The sequence below is a fragment of the Trachemys scripta genome, chromosome 3 (assembly GCF_013100865.1).
Source record: "Trachemys scripta elegans isolate TJP31775 chromosome 3, CAS_Tse_1.0, whole genome shotgun sequence".
Taxonomy (NCBI): Eukaryota; Metazoa; Chordata; order Testudines; family Emydidae; genus Trachemys; species Trachemys scripta.
In genome coordinates this window covers 199,723,663-199,748,495 of record NC_048300.1, presented here as the reverse complement: position 1 = coordinate 199,748,495, position 24,833 = coordinate 199,723,663, and the positions used below count along the sequence as shown (strand labels likewise).

At 43.4% G+C, this 24,833-nt stretch overlaps 1 protein-coding gene across 3 annotated transcripts in view; it reads right to left on the bottom strand.

The window, feature by feature from the left end:
• The window catches only part of ASXL2 (ASXL transcriptional regulator 2), a 237,481-nt gene extending 213,310 nt beyond the window's left edge, over positions 1 to 24,171 (bottom strand). For 2 of the 3 annotated variants that reach the window (XM_034766832.1, XM_034766833.1), the window contains exon 1: positions 23,933 to 24,171. In XM_034766832.1, coding sequence (XP_034622723.1) covers positions 23,933 to 23,989 — 57 coding nt within the window. In that variant the 5' untranslated portion in view covers positions 23,990 to 24,171. Of the gene's footprint in view, positions 1 to 19,331; positions 19,895 to 23,932 lie in introns of those variants that run through there. The other variant, XM_034766834.1, reaches the window with a different exon arrangement.
• Between the last annotated feature and the right edge of the window lie 662 nt (positions 24,172 to 24,833).

The window sequence follows — 24,833 nt, the reverse complement described above, 5'->3', positions numbered from 1 at the left end:
CAAGTTGTGTTTTTCTAACTGAGTGCAGGGAAAGATGTGAACGCTAAGGCAGCTATAAAAACCCAATAATCACCATCGAGGCACTGATGTACAATTGGCCAGCTGAAAATAAGGAACATTCCAAAATAAACACTCTTCATACAAGAGACCAACTCTCCCTACCATTGGTAATTATTTTAGTAAAGCTATTAATAGAGTCTAAATGACATTCTCAAGCAAACTAAGGAAATGCAGTCTAGATTAAATTACTATAAGGGGGGTGCACAGCTGGTAAGAGTAGTTATCAATGGTTTGCTGTCAAGCTGGGAGGGTGCATCTGGAAGGGTCCTGCAGGGATCAGCCCTGAGTCCAGTACCAGTCAACATTTTAATTAGTGACTTGAATAATGGAGTGGAGAGTATGCTTATAAAATGTGCAAATGACACCAACCTAGGAGGCGCTGCAAGCACTTTGGAGGACAAATTAAAATTCAAAACGACCTTGACAAAATTGGAGAACTGGTCTGAATTCAACAAGGTGAAAGTCAATAAAGACAAGTGCAAAGTACTTCACTTAGGAAGGAAAATATCAAATGCACATCTAGAAAATGGGGAAAACTGGCTAGACGGTAGTGCTGTTCAAAAGGATCTGGGGGTTATAGTGGATCACAAGCTGATGAGGAGTCAACAATGTGATACAGTTGCAAAAAAGGCCCATATTCTGGGAGTGTATTAACAGAAGAATTGTACATAAGACAGGAAATAACTGTTCTGCTCTACTTGGCACTGGTCAGGCCGCTGCTGGAGGAAAGATGTGGGCCAATTAGAGAGTCCAGAGGAGAGCAACAAACATGATACAAGGTTTAGAAAACTTTATCTCTGAAGAAAGGTTACAAAAACTGGGCATGTTTCATCTTGAAAAACAACAACTGAGGGGGACATGTTAACGGTCTTCAAATATGTTAAGGGCTGTTCTAAAGAGGATGGTGATCACTCGTTCTCCATGTTCACTGAAGAGAGGGCAAGAAGAAATGAGCTTAATCTGCAGCAAGGGAGATTTGGGTTAGACGTTAGGAAAAACGTTCTAACTAAAGGGTAGTTAAGATCTGGAACAGGCTTCCAAGGGAGGTTGTTGAATCCCCATCATTGGAGGTTTTCAAAAGATTAGACCAGCAGTCCCCAAACTTTTGAGGGTCACTCCCCCACTTACCCCTGTCCACAGCCCCCAACCCCTCAGGAGCAAGGCTGTGGCTTGGGCAAACGGGGGGTGGGGGGAGGAGGAGGGAAAACAGAAACACAGCCAGGGTAAGGAGGCCATGACTGGGGCTGCAGCTGGGGATGGGGCAGAGATCGGGGCCACGGCAGACCCACAGCCAGGCTGCAGTGGGGGCTGGCAGCCAGGCGCGGCTCCGCTCCTGGCCTCGCCCCGAGCCTGACCTCAGGCTGGGAGCTGAGCCATGGCCAGCAGCCAAGACTGCCACCGGGCCATGGTGGGGGCCGGCAGCCAGACTCTGGCAGGGTGCGGAGCTGCGCCAAGGCTAAACACAGGAGCCAGGGATGTAGCTGGGGGCGGGGAGTGGCTGGTTGGCACTTCCTCCCACACCCCTTCATAGGGGCTGGCCCATGCCCCGCCCCCCTGGACCTTCCTAAACACACCCCTAGGGGGGCACACTCCACAATTTGGGGACCTCTGGATCAGACAAACATCTGTGAGCTATGGTCTAGGTCAATGGTTTTCAAACCTTTTTCCTGGGGACCCAGTTGAAGAAAATTATTGATGCCCGCAACCCAACAGAGGTGGGGATGAGGGGTTTGGGGGGGGGGGCTCAGGGCTGGGACAGAGGGTTGGGGGTCAGGAATTAGGGATTCAGGGCATGGGAGAGGGCTCCGGGTGCAGGAGGGGCTCCAGGTTTTGGGGGAACTCAAGGCTGGGGCAGGAGGTTGGGGCAATGGCTCCTCAGTCAGCGGCACAGCTGAGGTGCAGAGGCAGGCTTCCCGCCCGTCCTGGCAATGCAGACCACTCTGCGCCTGAAGCAGCCAGCAGCAGGTCCGGCTCCTAGGCCGGAATGGGTTACCACGGAGGTGGTGGAATCTCCTTCCTTTGAGGTTTTTAAGGTCAGGCTTGACAAAGCCCTGGCTGGGATGATTTAGTTGGGGATTGGTCCTGCTTTGAGCAGGGGGTTGGACTAGATGACCTCCTGAGGTCCCTTCCAACCCTGATATTTTATGATTCTCCGCACAGTTCTCGCCTGCAGGCACTGCCCCCTCTCCGCCCCCCAGCTCCCACTGGCTGAGTGCAGAGCCAGTACCTGGGGTGGGGGAAGCATGCGGAGCCCCGTGGCCCCCCTGCTGGCCACTTCCAGGGTGCAGCGCCGTGTCGGAGAAGATAGGCACTAGCCTGCCTTAGATGGACAGCACCACCAACAGGCCTTTTAACGTCCCAGTCGGTGGTGCTGACCAGAGTGACCAAATGCCTAGGTTTACTTGGTCCTGCCTCAGTGAAGGGAGCTGGATTTAAGGACTTTGAGTCTCTTTCCAGCCCTGTGTGTCACAGAATCCCCAGGATGAAGCCTGGGACTGTGGGACCGCTGTGCCCACTTAACCCTCCAGCCTGGGCTGTCTCTCACAATGCTTCGCTAGTGACAAGCAGCAAACCCCTCCAAGCACTGTTATCACTCAGCACGACTGCATGTGGAGCTCCACACCCAGCTAGAGTGCATGACTGCTCCCAGAGCCACTCCTGAATCACACAGAGAAAGGCACTCGCCAAATCCCCACTAGCTCCCAGCCTTGTACCTCAGGAATATACCATTTTGCACTGCTCAAGACAAGCAGTGCAAGTTTATTAATTGGTTCACCACTTAATCAATGGAAAGTGGATATACACCAGCCTTTGTAAACCTAAGCAGATTTACCAAACACTTTAAGCAAACTCACTGGTAAATATGAACAGTAAAACACGTTTATTGACTACAAAAAGACAGATTTTAAGTGATTATAAGTGATAAGCAAAAGGTCTGAGTTAGTTACCAAAAGAAAGTAAAATATTAGCACACAATCTAAACTCTCAACCCTATTAGACTGGGCAACATCAAGATTAGGCAGTTTTTTTCACCCCACTGGATATTACAGTTCATAGTACACAGGTTTCATCCTTGAAACCTGAGCCAATCTCCTCTGCTGGAGTCTTCAGTCTTCTGAGTGTCCTTGTTGCTTGCAGCATAGGTGGGGGAGGGATAAAAGGCCAGTGGGGGATGGAGAAGAGGCCAAGCATGGGGCCACTCTGTCTGTTTTATACCCTCAGTCCATGTGCTTGGGGAGCACAAGTCCAGGCATGTCTGGGGGCATTGCTGAGTCCCCAGGCGAGGCTGAGCAATTCCCCTGGGGTGGCCTCATGCAGGTGAGTCATTGCATTGTAGCTCCCTTGCTGGACAATGGCTGTTGATTGTTCGATGCCCGCTGCTGCAATCTGAGGTCTGAAAGAACCTTCCAGGCAGTGAGTGAGTGCCTTAAAGAGACAGCGCATGGTCTCTGAGACTTCCCCAGCAGCCAGCTCACACAATCACACTCTCTCTCTCTCCCCACCTTTCCCCTGCCCATGTACCCCATCTCTGCAGAGCAGGGGAGGGGAGACAGGGCTCAGGAGCAGAAGTGCTTTCAGTGAGTGCCTTAAAGAGACAGCACACAGCGTCTTATCAAATTTCCCCAGCAGCCAGCGCACATGCACACAGTCTTTCACACTCACCTCCCAACTTGTATTGTTCTTGTTGTTACTTCTTGGTACTTCCTGCAATGCACATATATTCTCTGTAATTTTATTCTTTCAAAGTGTGTTATTTTAGTGTTTTGACTGGTTAATGCATTTCATAATTTTTATTTCACTCTTACTATGCAAAGAATTAAATTTAAGTGTGAGTTCTAAAATGCCTAACCTGTCCTGGCTAGAGTAATTATCCCTATGGTAACTTTTTAAAAATATATATTATATCTAGGTTTTTTGTTTCTACTGGTGGCGAACATCTGGACATACCTCGGTGCACATAAAATTTATTCTGCACATGGATGGAAAAAAGTAGAGGGAACATTGCTTACAAGGCATGCGTTGTATGCAATATCATAATTATGTACAAATGATGAATATGAGGGTTACAGGGCGCTCCCTTGGGGTGTAGAGTGTCACACTACATTTCTATGAATTCCAGAACAGCGTTGCCTCTTGGCAGTAGAATCCAAACAATAACGCTTAGCAAGTGAGAGGAGGTGCCCAGAAGGCTGCGCTGCTGCTGTCTATGGTGGAAACATCCCTGAGGAACACAGAGGTGGCCTCATCAGTCTCTCTTCCAACTGAAGCAGAGTCTGATTTTAGGGGCATGTCCAATTTAAGCAGGCAGAGCATGGATGAAGCTGCCACCACTGATTCAAGGGAAGATCCATGTGGCTCTGCTCCATGCTGGGGACCTGTAGTCCCCTCCCCAGGAGGAAGAAAACCATAAAACCCCCTATCCCTCTCAACAGTCAAGGGAAAGAGTGGTAGAGTTGTACATTCTGCTGTACCCTCAACCTAAAGACTACAGCAACTCATTCTAATTTCTGCAGCAAACTGGAAGTTGTGACAGCTTGAAATTAATTCTAACAGATGCCTTTTACTGAACTGTAATAAGAACTGCTCATTTTAACATTTGTTATAACATCAAATGTTAAACAAATATTCAAAATGTACTTCACTAAAAAGCCCTCTGCACTGAAATGTCCCTTCCATGCCACAAAATTTCCAGTTTGCTCCAGCATTCAGGACCAGGGTGCAAAGTATGTAAAGCCTTTATTATAGGTTCATAGACAAGTATTAGGTTGCTGGCTTTTTCATTTTTTAATTCATATAAGGAAAAGCCCCTTCAGATTTTGTTTTAGGACAACGACTCTTAAGAACTATATCAGTTTTACAGATAAAAACATGATTGCCTAAGTTATTTTTTTGTTCTGTACATTATCAGCAGCCTGAAAGTCATATGACAATATGATGAACCAACCATCCAGGAAACAGAAAGACTACAGTACCTGGCAGAGTCCAACATTTCCACGAAGGAATAAACCCCTCTATTTCGGAGAGGTCATTTCCCAAGCAGGTAAATTTACTTAATGGATAGTCTTTGAAAAAAAGATAAGCACCTAAGATAAGTAGCAAGAGATTGAATGCACAATCTGAAGAAAAATCCCTTTACCCAAATTACTAAATTTAGTTTCTGACATGAGCCAACTCCCTTTGAAATTCCCCCATGCATATTAGGAGGAATCTTTTAGGAGCTCAGAGAATGGACAGAGAGCCTCTCATAAGACCTAGAGCTCCCAGTCCAACCTTTAGAACTGAAGAAGAGCATATGCTGTTTTACTGTGTGTTTATACAATGCCTAGCATAGGAGACTGATCTCTGTTGAGGTATGTGCACCATACCATATATAGCACAATAATAAAGGTCACAACCTATATTAGGAATGCTTTTTGTAGCCTGTGTCTACATGTTTCAAAGCTTTTCTATGCATCTATTTCTTAAATAAGATCTTTTTAAAATGTCATTGTAATTTGGGTACGACTCAATACCAGGGAACAAGTGGTGGCTCACTGACCATGCCAGGTCTAACTTCAGAAAAGCCAGAGAAACAAATTGAATTAACTCCAGCCAAGGAACTCAGGTCACAGCAAGCCCTCACATCCTGTAGATTGTTGCAGAAATGCTACAGACAGCAAGGGTTTTTTGGGGGGTGGGTGAGGTGGGTCATGCTAGCATTCCAAAGGTCAGGACTCCCTTTCTGCAAGTACATTTTATCTGGAAGACAGAATACATTTTGATTCACCCAATACAGACAGCATCTCTACAAACTCACTTTTGCATATGCAGTTAGGGAGGAGGCACCAAGTACAAAGAAACGTTCATATTGACTCAGATATTAACACTGTCACTTCTGCAATTGTCACCACACTCTTCCACACCATGAAACCAAGACTAGTCAGCATTTCAAGCAGCACATTTAATCTTCAAATCAAAAATACATATTGTGAAGAAAGTGGGAGCTACATTATTTTTATGAATATTGTATGAGCGTCCAGGTGATTATCAGTGGGTGACTGTCACATGGAACACACTAAGTGTTAGCTGAGTCCCAGGGTGCTCTGTCAGACTGCAGGAAGGCACACAATGTGTGTTAACCCCAATCACAAATCCCTGACACAATACAAGTATGTGATGTTGTGGTATAACATGTAGGTCCCAGGATATTAGAGAGACAAGGTGGGGGAGGTAATATTTTATTGGACAAATTCTGTTGGCGAGAGAGACACACTTTTGAGCTTATATAGAGCTCTTTTGAAGCTCCAAAGCTTGTCTCTCACCACAAAAGAAGTTGGTCCAATAAAAGATATTACCTCACCTACCTTGTCTACCTAATACAGATGTCAGTCTCTTAAAAACTGCGCATTAGAAGAGACAAGGAGACAGAGGGTCTGCAGGAAAGCGGGCTGCAACTTAGTCCCCAGGAGAATGGGATACCAAGGTTGAACTGGGCCTACCTACTTGGATGAGGCAAATGCTATGGTTAGCATTCCAAAGACAATGCATGTTTAGGTTTGTGTTATTTTTAACCCTTTGCTCTCTGGTGTTTCTATGGATAAATAAAACATTCTCTGGTTTTCATACTGGCCACCAGTTCCTGGAAAGAAGTTTGTAGCATTTCCAAATCCAGTCAAGCCTCATGAGGTAATACAGCTGATGGGCAGCAGGTGATGTATCCTGGTGTTTCAGTCTACGGTGAGGTGAACTGCAGTATTTCACTCTGAGAAAAGCGCAGCTGTAGGCATTTCACATGGAAAGTGTACACATGGAGAAAAGCCAAAGACAGCTCACTCCTCAAACCGTAACACATATGTGTACCTCTAAAGAATTGTGCCACTTGGCTTCAGTAACCTTGAGCCACCTTTCTGAAGCTCATCTCTATGAGCCTCCTTAAAGGACAGCTTTCTTTAGAATGCCTCAAATTTACAAACATGCATATTTAACTTTACAGGATGACCAGTACCACCCAACAGAAGTGTCTCCAAAACTGGACATGTGAAGTGTCCATTCCCTGTGGCTACACTGAAGTCAACACTGTGAAATGGATTTAAAAATCCTTTCAAGTTCGGTTTGTATGACAGTTACTCAGTTTGCACGAGCCGTAACTGCCAAGAACACTAACCTACTGCAGCTTCCCAGCAGCCACAACACCCACAGACTGAAAGATTTTGGAAAATGTGCCAGAAACCACGGAGAGCGGGGAGAGGGCATGGAGAAGCTGAATCGCTCTTTCCTGGCTCTCAAGTGATGACAAATTAGGCGAGACATTGCAGATGCAGTTCAGCAAAACTTTGCTTTTGAACAATAATTGTATAATCCATAAGAGGTAATGTTTACTCCTGTCTTTAGGCAGAGGCTTAAGAGCCAGTTCAGACTTCCCCAGACAGGAAGAGGCAGTGGGAAAACCAAAGAAAGCACTCTGTTAGAGCAACGGTTAAACATCTAGTTATAGTAAAAAATAAAGCTAAACACACATTAAGTGGCACTTTTCTAATCAAGGTATCTTATTTATTCAGTTCGATCAACACACATTAGCAAGAAAAATAAGGAAGTTCACTCTTCTTTACGATCAGTAGCCCTACAGAACTAGTACAGCTACCAGGGAGCAGGATAGAATCTAGGGTGGCTAATGCATTAGTAATGCACCCTCAATTCCCAATGCAGGGAACAACTCTGCCCTTCGTTATACTTGTCTAACCTCACTGAAGACAATATAGCTATGAAAAGGGCAGAATTTGGACAATTTTTATTATTAGTGATTCTGCATTAATTACAGAGAGCACAGGCAGATTTAAATCCCAGATTAAATTTGCAGGGCTAGAACTTAAATTTTCTCTAAAGTCCAAGGTTTATAGTGTCAGAGATACACATATGCAACCCAACAATAAAAAAAACTACTACTATTATTAAAGTGTCAATGTTCAGAGCAGATCACCACTTTAGGGTCCTCGCACTAGCGAAAGAAAATGAATTTTAAGCACAGACTCTAGAATGTCTTTTTCTACCTACATATTGAAAGCACAATGGAACAGTGGCAGCACTTACTTTAAATTGGATGCTCTGCGCAGTCAAGTTAAACCTTAAATATTTAAGTTACAAAGTATGTGTTTGTTAAACGTTATGTTAACAATACTAGACACAAATATGGCATTAAGGATGTTCAATTTAATAAAAAAAAAAATCAGATGGAGGCTTCAACTCTCACTTTAGAGAAAGTTTACTTGACAAACAAACAATTCTCTAGTGAGACATTATATTGAAGCCACAATTTCATGAGGAAAGTCAGTAATGAAGAGCCTAGCTCTGCAGTTATTGAATTCTCTGGCAAGACTCATTGCCTTCAAAAGATCCAAGATTTCACCCCATATATTCTTAAGCCTGTCATTTTTTTCTCTCATTAAGAATGTAAGTGCCAGCAGGCCCACATGAGACTCCTCCAATAATGGACAGAGAAAGATTAAGGACAAACAAACAACTAAGAAGCAAAACTTAGCCTGTTGAAGTTCTATTTGTATTTAAAAAGGAAGTCATGTCACTGAATGAAGAACTGCCAACACGAAGTTTTAGCCTACAAAAAAGTTATCCTGAGCAATAGTCCCTCCCCTCACCCCAAAAAAAGAAGGAAGTGCTCGCAGACAAAATATTTCACATTAGAATTGATTATGACAGCAAAGTAAGGTATTAGCATTTAGGAGATCTGTAACCCATACCAGATAAGCTGTGCTTGTATGTATTAAAAAGCCAACCAACACCACAACTAAGCCATACAAGAGATCATTGGACACCAAACTGCATTTCCCATAAGACTCAGGAAGGAGGACTGGTATTCTCATCTATTCAAAATAAATTGTTTAAGTATCTTATGTTTGTAGATCAGTACAGGAGAGTGAGCTAAGTGAGGGGAATGATGGTCCAGTGGTTTGGGCACTTAACTGGGACTCAAGGGGCCAGAGGTCAATTCCTTGCTCCACCACAGACTTCTTTTGGCAAGTCACTTTAGCCTCTGTACCTCAGCTCCTCATTTGCGAAATGGTGATAACAGTACTTCCCTACCTCACAAGGACGTCATGAGAAGAAATAAATTACAGACACTCAGATTCTACATAATGGGAGCCACATAAGTATCTGAGCTAGATAGAAGCTACAACTCCATTAACTAATACTCATGATCAGACCCAACATCAAGCATAATCCTTTGCAGATTTCTTGAGCTTTACTAACGAATTTTAAAATGCATTTTAAAATAAGATAACATCAGTGAAATACACCATTGTCACAGGAAAGTAGCCTCCTGCTGCTATACTAATGCCAAGGGGGTGAGGTAATATCTTTTATTGGACCAATTTCTGTTGGTGAAAGAGAAACTTTCAAGCTACACAGACCTAAAGAAGAGCTCTAAGTTTGTCTCTTTCACCAACAGAAGTTGGTCCAATAAAAGATATTACCTCACCCATCTTGTCACTCTAATATCCTGGGACCTACATGGCTACAACATCATATCAATGCCAATGCATTTATGAATAGCAAAACATTTATTTCCAAGGCAAGAAATACTGACCCTGGAGAATCTTCTATTACAATTACTATATTGCTGTTTGTATCCAAGGTCTGATGTAGAATTAGTTTTGTTTGGACATTTAGTGACTTGCTGCTCTCCTACTGGCTTAAAGGGCCCACTTTCCGGTCAGTGAAACACCCAGTATGGTAAGTGCTATTTCATAAGGTAAGGTTTCTTTACCTGCCAATCACGAGAACTCATCCCAGTATCAGAGTGTTCCTCTCCTCCTGTGGGTCACCATCAGTAGGTAAGATTCCGTAGGCCAAACTATGCATTCAGTAATATTTTTTTATATACACTATTGCTTGTGTGAAATGAAGTCAGCTTGCCAGCCAGATCTCTGCTTTGGGATGTCGGTGTTTCAAAGAGTTTATAGTTTTGTTCTCTTGGACTATATTAACTATAGAAAGAGGATTTTAGAATAAAAATGTGTTGGGATAAAATTTAAGTAAGTCCCATCTTTTAACCAATCCAACATTTCTCTCACTGAAAGCAGAAGAATGCTGATTAATCGTTTTACTTGTAAACCAGAACAATGGAACAAGGAAATAGTGGCAGATGTGGGCATTCAAAACACTCTTGTAACAGGGTGACTTTTCAGTGTAGAAACACATTTCCCTACTGTAGTGATTTTTAAACAGTGCAGTTTTAACACTCCATTAATGGATTTTTTACGTTTTGTTTCCAGTACATTTTCCACTAAGAAACAAACAAAGTTAGGCTTGCTGAAATTGTAAACTTTGAACCTGAGCTATGGGTTAGCAGCATTTGCAAGCTCCAACTTCACCAGCTGGACTTGTAAACTCCTTGAACAAACAGCTGCAGACACGCACAACACAGTTAATTCATTCTCAAAACACAGATGTTCTGCAATAATCTCCAGGTAATAAGGGCCCCATTGTACTAGGTGGTCTACACACATACGTGGAGACCAGATCCCACAAGGATACTGCAAACTAATTTGAAGAAATGGGGGGGGGGAAAGAAAGCAAGTAAAAAATAATAGGAGAGAAAAGATTGCATGTGTGTTTGGGGGCAAAAAATAAGCGAACAGGTATGCAATCTAACAATGTTCAGAATTTGATGGTTCTGAAGTTAAAAAAATAACCTCTAAACACATGCTGTCACCAACCACCTAACCAACATTAGATGATTTCTCTTTAAAAAACCCTCAAAATCCATTTCTACTGTGAAGCCTACAAGGTGGTGGTAGACAACCTTACAAATTAGTTCAAGGAGGACATTTCATGCATTGGGGCAGTGCAAAAGACAGCAGTTTTTACTCACGAAAGCTTATGCCCAAATAAATCTGTTAGTCTTTAAGGTGCCACCAGACTCCTTGTTGTTTTTGTAGATACAGACTAACACGGCTACCCCCTGATAAAAGACAGCAGAGACATCTGTTGAAGTTCAAGGCTGAACTAAATAGAGTAACTGGAGTATTCCAAACTTAATGCTGAAGTATGGGCTTTGGTGGGATAAAGTTTGAGACTCAACCGATAATGGCTTGTTTGCTTCCTACTGTTGACTGTTAATCTGCATCTTTCTCTCTTTCTTTCCCTCTCACTTATGCAACTGATGCCCTGACTCAACAAACACACACTCACATGCATAAAGTTAAGCACAAGCATAAATATTTGTAGCATTAGGACCTTAGCCTATAACCTACTCAAACAAACTGCTATGCTGGATCAGACCAACAATCCATCTAGTATCATGTCACTTGATAGCCAGATACTTAAAAGAAAGGTACAAGAAATCCTGAAGTGGACAACTGTGGAATAATCTTACCATAAAAGAAGTTTCTTCCTAATCAACTCAGTCAGAAGCTGGTTTATGCTCTATATAGAAAATTATCATCCCTTCCTAAATCCTCACTAATGTAATGAGAAGACAGAGTTATCCACGTAAGTGACCATTTCTTTTTTGAAATCCTGCTAAACGCTTGGCCTACAATGGCAAAGCCACTGAACAAGCTGTGTTTTCAATACACCAGCCACCCCCCCGAAAATAGAGAGATCATGTGATTTAAAAATAAAAAATAAAAAACTCATCTTGAAAAATGAATATACATGATTAAGAAAGCAGACCAATCATTTAAGAAGTGAGCGGTAGTGGAAAAATACCAGAGACATAGGCCTAGTTCTTCCAAAAGGTGTGCCACGAAGGCATGCAAGGTAGTATGACCCTCATATCTCAAACATGAGGTTATATTCATGAAGGAAAAGGATTAATTAGGTCCCAGTGTGTACTTTGTGGATAAACTGGGGCTAAGACCTTGAAGTCATAAAAACTGCAGAGTCAAAAAACAAACAATAAAGATCAAACAGGCCATGAGCATTTCTAGAGCAATAGTTCTCAACCCGCGTCTCCCTTGCAGATCAATCAGCACATGGGGCAACCATGGGCCACAGCTATCTCAAAAAAGATATATTGGAATTGGAAAAGGTTCAGAAAAGGGCAACAAAAATGATTGGGGTATGGAATGGCTTCCTATGAGGAGAGATTAATAAGACTGGGACTTTTCAGCTTGGAAAAGAGATGGCTAAGGAGAGATATGATTGAGGTCTATAAAATCATGACTGGTGTGGAGAAAGTAAAGTAGATAAGGAAGTGCTGTTTACTCCTTCTCATAACACAAGAATTAGGGGTCACCAAATTAAATTAATAAGCAGCAGGTTTAAAACAAACAAAAGGAAGCATTTCTTCACACAATGCACAGTCAACCTGTGGAACTCTTTGCCAGAAGCTGTTGTGAAGGTCAAGACCATAACAGGGTTCAAAAAAGAACTAGATAAATTCATGGAGGATAGGTCCTTCAACGGCTACTAGCCAGGATGGGCGGGAATCGTGTCCCTAGCCTATATTTGCCAGAAGCTGGGAATGGGCGACAGATGATGAATCACTAGACGATTCCCTGTTCTGTTTATTCCCTCTGGGGCACCTGGCATTGGCTACTGTCTGAAGACAGGATACTGGGCTAGATGGACCTTTGGTCTGATCCAGTAGAGCCATTCTTATGTGACATCCTTAGGGCCATACAGGGTCATATATGTATTCTATGGATGTGGCCCACATAACACAGAGAGCTGCATATAGGGCCCATAATGGTAAATAGGTTGAGAACCACTGTTTTAGAATATTGATATCTCTTCCTCTAGATTTGTTTCTCCTTCTGGAAATGCAATAAACTGCTCATTTGACATAACACAGAATAGGAAAATGGAAAGAAACCTCAATTTGGACTTCACTAGCATTGGTATAAGGCCCTTTCAGAGAAGAGTTGTTGGTTCAGTACTGACATTTGTAAGGAAATACTGGGGAACCTTGCAGAAATTAAGTGGGACACATTCTACTTTCAAACATGGTGCTTGATCCCTCCACCAGGTTAATGGCATTACTTGCTCGAGTAAAGGGCCAGAAAACTGAGAATATGAAAAGATAAAGAGTTAACTTTATTAACGTTTAATATTAAAACAGCATGACCACAATACATGTAATATACTAGCAATACATGAACTTGCAGGACTAAGAAGGTTAGAAGTTACTGTTTTAATATACAATTTCCCCAATATTTGCATACATAGACAATAGCCTTCTGTAAACTGCAAAGCTGTATAGCGCCACTTACACCAATTGTACCATGCAATAATCAACATTATTTGAGAGAATGTTTTCACGCTTTGTTCTGCTGTGCGTAAATTACCTAACATTTTTGCTGCTGACAGTATGGAGTCAAAAAAATATCAAATTTCCTACAGAAATTACATCACACATTACTAACCTCACTAGATTTAAGAACATGTTGGTTTTCTTACAGGATTTGTTTCTCTGGAAAGATATTGAGCGGCACTGTTGGCTGATGTGAGGACCAAAACTAGGACATTTAAAAAAACAAAATCATTTGCTGCAGACAATGAAAAATAATTTTAAAAGGAGGGACACACACTGTGGATTCTGTTCCAAAGTGTTCCTGTTAAGAAGCCCTTGTACTGAGAAAAGCATTCAAGAACTTGTATGTCCACACATCTCTTATAGCAGGATGGAGGAAAGGAGATCTGTGTCACTGATGAAGTCTGCAGATGAAACAAAAATTGGGGGAGTGGTAAAGAATGAAGAGGACAGGTCACTGATACAGGGCAATCTGGATCACTTGATAAATTGATCACAAACGATATGCATTTTAATATGGCTAAATATAAACGTATATATTTAAGAACAAAGAACGTAGGCCATACTTACAGGAGGAGGGACTCTATCCTTGGAAGCAGTTAATCTGAAAGAGATTTGGGGTTGTGGTGGATAATCATCTGAACATGAGCTCCCAATGTGACACTGTGCCCAAAAGAGCTAATACAATCCTGGAATGCATAAATAGGGGATTTTCCTGTAGGAATAGGGAGGTTATTTTACCTATAATAAGTGGCACCGGTGCAAAAATTGCTGGAATACTCTGTCCAGTTCTGGTGTCCACAATTCAAGGAAGATGTTGATAAACTGAAGAAGGTTCAGAGAAGAGCCACAAGAATGACTGAAGGATTAGAAAACATGGTTTATAGTAAGACTCAAGGAGCAAAATTGATTTAGCTTGACAAAGAGAAGGTTAAGCGGTGACTTGATTGCAGTCTGTAATATCTACAAGGGGAACAAATATTTAATAATTGCCTCTTCAATCTAGCAGAGAAAGGTATAGTATGATCCAGTGGCTGGAAGTTGAAGCTACACAAACTCAGACTGGAAATAAAGCATAAATCTGTAACAGTGAGAGTAATTAACCACTGAACAGTTTGCAAAGGGTTGTGGTGGATTTTACATCACTGACAATTTTTAAATCAAGATTGGAAGTTTTTCCTACAAGATGCGCACTAGACATTATTTTGGGGAAGCTCTCTGGCCTGTTATACAGGAGGTCAGACTAGGTGATCACAATGGTCCCTTCTGGCCTTGGAATCTAGGAGATAACCTTGGCAGGAGAAGAGCTGTTTTAACTTGTATTCAGTTCAACCAAGGTAAATACACACAGTACCTTAAGATTCACTTTCCTTCTCTGCTTGCACAATTGGGTTGAAGGAGAGAGACCCTCTTCAGTACATAAACAAATAACGAGCTCTGCATATTAGAGGCAGTGACTACGTTGAGTTTCAGAGAGGTAGCCGTGTTAGTGTGTATCCACAAAAACAACGAGGAGTCCGGTGGCACCTTGTTAGTCTTTAAGGTGCCACTGGACTCCTCATTGTTTTTATAAGGAGTTTGTTTCTCTCAGATCCTGATCATATTTTTAAGGGAAATAAATCTTAAATTCATTTCAAATGCAGTCACTCAAGTGTCTTTTACCCATAGCAGAAAGAATCGATATATAAATATCTTATGTATTTGAAAACTACATTTTTCTTCTGAGAATTAGGAACTGAGGAGAGATTTAATCTCCAGCAGGACCCAGTCATATCCCAACACCTGAGGAGACCTCAATAACGAGCCTTTTGGGAACAGATGTTTCCAGTTCCAGGAAAAGCTAATTTGCATAGAAACAAAACATCCCCAGTGACTCCGGAAGAAACATTGTGCACCTTCAGTTACCTTGATTTTGTTTTTAATCAACTTTCATTTGAGTCTTTATAAAAAGACACTTCGTAAAAATTTCTGCACAAAATTAAATCAGGGCCACAGTACATTCAGGCTCACTGCAAATTATCCTAAACAGGAGAATGGAGGAAGAACATGCCATTTAAATTTTCTATGCAAACATAATACAGGGTAAACTCGGTTTTCAAACCCACTGCAGTCAATCTAGCTATATACCACATACTTAAAAAAAGCACACAGTTGCCACTGTAGTCCTGTTATGATAAATACAGTTAACACAAAAAAAAGTGAAGTTTTGGTAAAAAGCAGGATTTTGCAAGTGACACTTAACATTTCGCTAACATCCCCATGTGTCATTCACAAAACTACAAGAATATAGTTAACTTTTTAAAGGGGTAGATTTTTGTCTGGGCACAAAGACCACATACAAACCACTGGTCACATTATATGCCTATAGTACACTGATGTCTATAAGAGATTTTAAAAAGTCCAAGTACTTTGCAATACATTAGATCAGTGTCTTCTTAATTTTGAAATACAGGAATAGAAGGGCTAGCCAAACTGCTACCTACAGTTCTACACATTTATGTGAATCATAGCAGCACAGTAAGGGGACACTACAGAATCCCGCACACATTACTTCATCTTGATCAGAGAACGATGTTCAGAAACAGAACCCATGTTGCATGCTGGAACTCAAATTTTTTCCAGACAGTGGCTCCAACTGGTTCTATTCAATGAAATTTGTGCATCACTCTGACTCCTAAAAAGCAGTCAAAAGGACTGTCTGTTGGGCAAAGTTTTGGCTTCATATTCCAGAGATGCCAAAAACAAGAGATATACTCACAGCACACATACTGCCAGAAAGAATTCAGCTCTACAGAAGAATCTGCAAGATATTTAATGCCAATTTTGTTATGTTTAGGGTAAAAGTGGAACTCCTGCCAGACAGGGGAAAGTGTCTATGTCCTATTGTCAGTGTAGCATATATGCTCAGTACATTTTCTGCACAAACACAATTGGACTTAAGATATTCACCTGTAGACTCACTGCTATGTAAAGCCAGAACATCAAGATGGATTTCCCCAAAACATCATCCTAGCTGTTTGTTCAATGCAAATGAGGCCTCTAGCAGATTTCTAAATACTGGGCAATCAACTGAATCCCTCTTGCCTCACAGATCCTGTACATTCCATATCTGTTCTGAAAGAACGTTTGGACATATTACCAACGGGTAAATCAGAGCTACCTTGTCCTTAAACTCCTGAAAACAAGCCTTGGTGCTGGGTAAAGGTAACACCACAATCATACTTGAAGGGATTCATTCTGAGGTAGCCTGCACATTAAAAATCCTGGCTTCATTTTCTGCCATGCTCTTTCCATGGAATGTCGTCCCTATTGTCTGAAGTTATTTTTTCCCAAATGCACGCTATGCAGAGGATGAGCCCTTATTTAGCCATTAAGGACCTCAAAACAGAAAAATACATGTTCTCAGAACCACAGGGCTCAGTTACTGTAGTTCCTCTGAAAAGGCCTACATATCACTCGCCAATTCAGAATTCTGCAACATGCTGCTCAACGGTTTGAACTACTATGATCTTAGGTTCTTTACGCTGCAGTCTAGAATGAAAGACTGGCTTTAAAACCCAACAATACCAATTTAAGGCCAGTTGACAGACAGACCTTGCCTACATTCCAGACCGTCCTCAGCCTTGTCCTGCTTTAGATCTTCATGCACCTCTCTCTCTCTCTCTCTCTCTCTCTCTCTCTCTCTCTCTCTCTGAGATCCCACCATGTCAGTTTATATTTCACCTGCATTTTGCAGGCAAGAAGCTCGGCAACCAATACGGTTTGGGCTACTGACCATGTTGAACTTCCATTGACAGCTCTACAACTTACACTGCAGCACAACTGAATTGCACTCGCAGGGTTTTTAAAATGCAAACAGTATCATCTCATGCCAAAAGCCAGCTCATACTATTCAGAAGAACACTGCAATTGATGGCTTACAATGCCCCTTGAACTTTCTGGAAATGTTTTTACAATATTCTCTGACCCCTAAAGACTTGCAGGTTTGTGTACAAAGTGGGTAAGTGGACTCTATGCTTCTGTGCACAGGCGGGCAATTTTTCCATTTTGTGTTCCTTCCCTCCCTGCTATACAAACACTTTGGGATGGTTATGATCATGCTTAGGGCCCTACCAAATTCACAGTCCATTTTGGTTAATTTCACGGTCATAGGATTTTTTTAAATTGTAAATTTCACGATATCAGCTATTTAGCAGTGTTGTAATTGTAGGGGTCCTGACCCAAAAATAAGTTGTGTGGGAGGGTTGCAAGGTTATTGTAGGGAGGGTTGCAGTACTGCTACCCTTACTTCTACTGGTGGCAGCGCTGCCTCCGGAGCTGAGCAGCTGGAGAGCGGCGACTGCTGGCAGGGAGCCCAGCTCTGAAGGCAGAACCGCCACCAGTAGCAATGCAGAAGTAAGGATGACATGGTATGGTATTGCCATCCTTCCTTCTGTGCTGCTCCTTGCAAAGCAGGGCCCACCCTCAGTCAGCTGCCGCCACTGTCCGGCCACCCAGCTCTGAAGGCAGCAGCGCAGAAGTAAAGGTAGCATGATATGGTATTGCCACCCTTACTTCTACACTGCTGCTGGTGGGGCATTGCCTTGAGAGCTGGGCACCCAGCCAACAGCTGCCACTCTCCAGCCACCCAGCTCTGAAGTCAGTGCAGAATAAGGGTGACCCCACCCCCCCCCGCAATTCCCTTTTGGGCCAGGACTCCCAATTTGAGAAACGCTGGTCTCCCCCATGAAATCTGCATAGTATAGGGTAAAAGCACACAAAAGACCAGATTTCACAGTCTGTGACATGTTTTTCATGGCCGTGAATTTGGTAGGGCCCTAATCATGCTGTGTAACAAAGGGGCCTGCATGTTTCCTTCCATCATCTCTAGGATGGATATCTGATCACACAAATTCTGTGGAATTATAACACCCCACGATTTGATTTTATAGTGTACAGAGGAATGAGCCAAGGCAGATTCCTATAGCTGGGGGAAGCAGGCATCACTTCACAGGAGTTACCACAGCAGAGAGTGCAATCACACTGATCCAATGCATGGTGGCAAAACTCCTAGATGGTGGGTGCTCTGAAAGCGCAAATACCTATCAGAACAAAATTCTGTTCTGTTTAAATGCACAAGACCCTGGGCTCACTGAAAGCTTGAAACAACCAATTTAAAAGTCAGTCTGCTCCTTAATAGGCAGTCAGTATAGAGAACCATAATATAATGACAACTGCTCAATCGTGTGATCAGATGGCGTACAGCGTGGCATTCTACATCCCACAGTAAAACAGAAGAGCCCTGCTGAAAGCGTTACAGGGAATTTATAATACTCAGGCCTTGCGATGATGAGTTGCTGTTGAACAAATGTCACAGCCTAAGGCCCATGGTACTTTGGAATTGCTTATGGATTGAGTGCAAACTGTGCAGTTGACAAAAACCTTTTCTATCACATATGGGGACTGCTCATGGAAAATGCATGGTCAGATACATTACCAAGTTTCTTAACCTTGTCTCACAACTCTAAATGCTCCCACTACACAACTGGGAGTACAAAGACAGCTTATCAACGGTCCCGGCCCGCCAACAAGATTTCTATGTTGAATTTAAGAATGAGCCCACAACACACCTGGATAGCACTTTCATGTACGCCGCCTACAGAGATAGCAGGGGACACTGGCTAAAGGATGAATGAATGTATTGGTATACAGAGGTTCCTTCCAGGTTCAGAAGAGATCTTGCTAAAAAAAACCACTTGCATTGAGCAATAAATGATACAATTTCAAGGGACACATTTCAAAACCCTCAGTAATAACACACATGTCCTCCGTGCTCTCCAAATTCACCATTAGAACTTCATGCAGAATGAAGAAAGACAGGTGTACATACCTATTTAAAAGTACCTTATGGTTTAATATTAATTCTCACCTTCAGTTACCAACTGCACCAAATAAGAGGTTAGATTTTTCTTTATATATACACTTCAGAAAACTATAACTAACCAGGGCCCTGTGCATACTGCAGCTCAGCAGAACATACCTCTGGCTGTATGTGGCATCTGGTTCACATTCATGAATTCCTCTATTCAACTAGCAGAGTTCCTCAGCCCTTGTCCTGAGAAGAGTCACTGTTAACCAGTCAGCAGCTACAGAGCCCTACTGAAGGAGAGTCAGGAAGAAGGAAAAAGAAGTTCACCAGCAGTAACTCTTATTATGTGAATGTATTGCCTCCACAAACGCTCTTCCTCCTTACAAAGTGGAAGTAATTCAGCTTCAAATAAGTATTGTGGATGTAGAGAGGAACTGAGGCTTAGTTAAAAGGAGGTGGGGTATTTCATACATAACATAAGGCTAGAAGGAACCATTGTGACCATCTACTCTGATCTCCTGCATAATATAGGACTTCCCTGAATTTATTCCTGTTTGAATTACAGCTTATCTTTCACAAAAGCATCTAAACTTGGATTCTCTATCACTGGGAACTTTTAAATCACCACAAGCCTTGGTAAGTTGTTCAGTAGTTAATTACCCTTAGTGTTAAAAACATATGCCTTATTTCCAGTCTCCTCCGCCCAAGTCATTTTCAGAGTCACTGCTTTGCAAGATATAGTCCTCCATCCTGTAAGTATGGCCTACATTCTTTGTTCGTAAATGTATACATTTATATTCAGCTGTACTAAAACACATATTGTTTGCTCCTGCCCAGCTAGCTAAGTGATCCAGATCACTCTATCGGTGGCCTACCCTCTGCATTATTTACTACTTCCGCAATTTGTGTGGTCATTTGTAAGTTTTATCAGTGATTGTTTTCTGTCAGGTCATTAATAAAAGCGTTAAATAGCAAAGGACCAAGAACTGATCCCAGGTGGACCCCACTAGAAACAGAGCCACTCAACAATGATTCCCCATTTGCAATTATTAGACCTGTGTTAGCAAGCTTTTAACCCATTTAATGTGTGCCATGTTGATTTTGTATCATTCTAGCTTCTTTATCAAAATGTCATGCTGTACCAAGTCAAATGCCTTACTGAAGTATATTACATCAACATTATTTATCTTCAACCCAAGTTGTATGTTCATCAAAAAAGATATTGAACTGGATAAGATCTATTTTCCATAAACCTATGTTCATTGGCATTAATTATCCTCCTTTAACTGAGTCCCACATCAGCTGTTCCATTATTTTGCCCATGATGGATGTCATGTTTCCCAACTCATTCCTTTCACCCTTTTAAAACACTGGCAGAAAATTAGCTTTCTCCCAGTCATCTGGAATTCCCCAATGCCTGAAGACTTATAGAACAATTTATATTAACAGTCTAGAATGCCACAACCAGCTTTTTTAGGAAATTCTTGGGTGCAACTTATCTGGACTTGCTGATTTTAAAATGTCTAGGTGTAGTTAAACAGCTACATCTTCCTGAGTTAATGCAAGAATGAAAGCTATCATCATCATATAACACTAGATTTTTCTGCAGTAATTTAGAAAAGCAAGAACAGAAATATTTATTGAACACTTCTACCTTTTCTGATTATTATTGATAATTCTACTATATACATCCAGTAGTGGACCAATACCATTGTTTGGATTCCTTTTATTCCCTCCATCTACAGAATGAATGGATGCTTTTACCCTTAGATTTTTATATCAAGTGACACACATAGGGTCCTTGTATTGGTTAACAACAAATTCAAGTCCCAAAGACTCTCAGAATCCAATGGGAGGGTAAAGTTTATAAGATCTTTAGAATTTTTTCACCAGCAAATGGACAGATCCAGGGGTCTCTTTCACATATATGTAGGAATCGATCTAAACCTTCACAGTTACCAGCATTAGTTTTGATAACACCAGAGTCTAGTATAACTGGAACTGGACAAGAAACAGAGTCAAAGCTCTGTCTTAAGCAAACCTAATATGGCTCCATTTGACAATGTAACACTTCCCAGGAGCTTAAGTTTTATTTTAGTATTAAGAAATAAAGAACATAACAGATATGGGTCAGACCAATGGTCAATCTAGCTCAGTATCCTGTCTCTGACCAGTGCCAGAGGCTTCACAGGGAATGAACAGAACAAGGCAATTTCGAGTGATCTATCCCGTCATCCAGTCCCAGTTTCTGTCAATTGGAGATTTAGGGACACCCGGAGCATGGGGTTATGTCCTAACCATCTTGGCTAATAGCCAGTGATGTCCTATTCTCCATGAACTTATCTAGCTCTTCTTTGAACACTGTTCTAGTTTTGGTTTTCACCACATCCCCAGGCAATGAGTTCCACAGGATGACTGACTGCGCATTGTGTGAAGAAGTATTTCCTTATATTTGTTTAAGCCCGCTGCCTATTAGTTTAATTGGGTGACCCCTTTTTCTTGTGTTATGAGAATGAATAAGGAAGTCTTATTTGCTCACTTTCTCCACACCAGTCACGATTTTATAGACTTCTATCATATCTCTCATTTGTCATCTATTTTCTTAATGAACAATCCCAATCTTTTTAACCTCTCCTCATACAGAAGCAGTTCCATACCCCTATCATTTTTGTTGCCCTTCTATGTACCTTTTCCACTTCTAATATCTTTTTTCTAAATGAGGCAACCAGAACTGCATGCATTATTCAAGGTGTGGAGATACCATAGATTTATATAGTGGCATTATGACATTTTATTTTATTATCTATCCCTTCCTTCCTAATGGCTCCTAATATTGTTTGCTTTTTTGACTGCTGCTGCACATTGAGTGGATGTTTTCAGAGAACTAGCCACAATGATTCCAAGATCTTTGAGTGGTAACAGCTAATTTAGACCCCACCATTTTGTATGTATAGTTGGGACTATTTTTCCAACATGCATTAATTTGCATTTATTGAATTTCATCTGCCACTTTGTTGCCCAGTCACTCAGCTTGGTGAGATCCCTTTGTTAAGTCTTCCCAGTCAGCTTTAGACTTAACTGGAAGCGTTTAGTAGAGTCAATACTTGTGTCGACTACAATTTACATTTTGGTTTCGCCGTTATCTCACACTTGGACTACTGCAGAAATCGTTGAACTCCCCTTTTCCTCTATCCATGCTCTAAAATAAGGATGCCCCAAATGCAACCCACACAGAGCTCCTTAAGGGAGATAACGTAACAGACCACTAGACTAGCAAATTGGGAAACCAAAATTCTATTCCCAGGTTTGCAACTGACTCACTGAATGACCTTAAACAAGTCACTTACCCTTTCGGTGACTCAGTCTCCCATTTATAAAAAGTGAATAGTGATGCTTTACTCATGGTGTGAACATTGAGAATTATGAGTGAATAGCACTGTGTAAGTTATTTATGTTCATTGCAGTAGTACCTAGACACCAGAGTCCTACTGTCCTGAGCTCTGTACAAACATATCATGAGGCAGTCCCTGCCCTAAAGAACTTACAAGCTAAGTAAGACTAAGACAACAGGTGGAAATAAACACACAGGAGAAGTACAAGAAAACAAATGAGAACACACTGGTCATCATGAGAAGCTGCCTAACCAAGTGCTACCTCCACCCGCATCTTTCACACAGTCCCTGGAGAGTACAGCTCCCAGCACACAAATCTCTATTTCCATCTGAATAGCCTCCTAGCTCCAGAGACTGGTTATTAAGTATTCTCTAGCACCCATCAAGTTGTTGCTGTTTACTGAAATCCTTTTATTTACATATATACCTACTCTCTGGAGAAACCATTTCTTGAATTTAATCTGACACCAGTCAAATGTTTATAACTCTTCATTAGGTTGGAGTTTGGTTTAGTTTTGTGAAGCATTAAGATATTGATAAAGGACAATTACCTCACCCACCTTGTCACTATAACAAAGAGTTTTCTCTATAACAGAAGGAAATGGAATTAGAGGAAGGCATCAATTCTTCAGAACCACTCCTCAGAAGAAGAATGTGTGTTTAAGTTACCATCAGTTAATGAGCAAGAATTGTCAGTACAAAGTAGGCAAGGCAGGTATCTTTCTAAAGAGAAATAGTCCTGAATCATCCCATAGCATCTTGAGTTTATCACACCCACGTTTAGCAAAAACTACAAGCCCAGACTGTAATTGCTCAAGACAAACTATTGCAACAGTTCAACTAGTGTTTGGGGAGAGAGGGAGAGAGAGAGACAGACGCTCTGCTCATCCCCAACACTCCCAGGGAAGCCTCTAGCTCTGGCAGGGTAGCAGAGCTGCCCGCCAGTCTACTTGAACCCAGCTCTCGGCACAGCAAGCCCATCCTGGCCAACAGCCCAAAGGGCATCGCATGCACCTCGCTGCCAGAGACCCCAGTCCAGGCCGGGGCACTACCGGCCGAATGACCCACGCAAGCTGCTCTCCCGGGGGCAAGCTCCCGCCACCGCAGCCAGCTCGGGGACTCCAGTCCCGCGGCTGCAGCTTCAGCGCCCAACAGAAGTGGCCGCACTCCGGCGGAGGGAGCTCGCACGACCTGTGCCAGCCGGGGGAAGGCCTATGACCCGCCCTAGCGGCCTCCGGCTCCTCCGGGCACCCCTTGCCCATCCTCCCGCCACCAGCCCAGCCCCTCACGCCCCTATCCCGTCCTGGCGCCTGCCTCCCCTTCCCCGCCCTTCATGCCCCTGCCCAGGGCTGGTGGCCTCTGCCCCCGGGCCCCACGTACCGTCCTGGCGGCCTCTGCCCAGGTCCTGCCCTTCTTCCTGCGGCCCTTCTCCCTCATGTCGCACGCGATGGGGGGCAGCTGGCTCGGAGGCTCCCGGCCGATCCTTCCGCCCAGGGCGCTGGGGCCGCAGCTGCTCCGGTCCCGAGGCAGAGAGCGGTGGGTGGCCCTAAGTCCGAGCGCTGCAGGGACCAGCTCCCCCTACGGCCGCTGCTGCCATATTGGGATCCTACTGTACAGGAGCTGCGGTCATGTGACCCCGCCCGCGTGACTCCACCTACTGTATTGGCCACGGAGAGGGGAGGGGCCGGGGGACCAAAGGCCCCGCCCCAGAGAGCGAGAGAGACCAACGCCCGCGCTCCGCCTGTACCGCCCCCACCGCCGCGCTCTGACGCGGTCCCGCCCACACCCCCGCCCCCAACTGCCACTCAAGGGTCGTTCCCAAACGTGAGCGGGCCCCCTTCTCCTCCCGGCTGCCACGCCCCATTGGGCTGCCACTCACCTACACCCCGCCCCTATTCCTCCAAAGCCCGCCTACCCCCTCTCCAGCGCCGGGTTCCGCCTGCCGCTCCCGTGTCCGACAGCTGCTAGCGCCGCCCACCCCGTCCTGCCTTACTCCTGGCTGCTGCGCCCCATGGGTCTTCCCGAGCGCCGCACGCGCCCCTCCCCCAACCGCCCCCCTGTCTGCCACCCGCTCCCCTCCCCCAACCCCCACTGCCACACGATCCCCTCCCCCAACTGCCACCCCGACTGCCACACGCTCCCCTCCCCCAACCGCCACCCCCACTGCCACACGCTCCCCTCCCCCAACCCCCACTGCCACACGCTCCCCTCCCCCAACCGCCACCCTGTCTGCCACCCGCTCCCCTCCCCCAACCCCCACTGCCACACGCTCCCCTCCCCC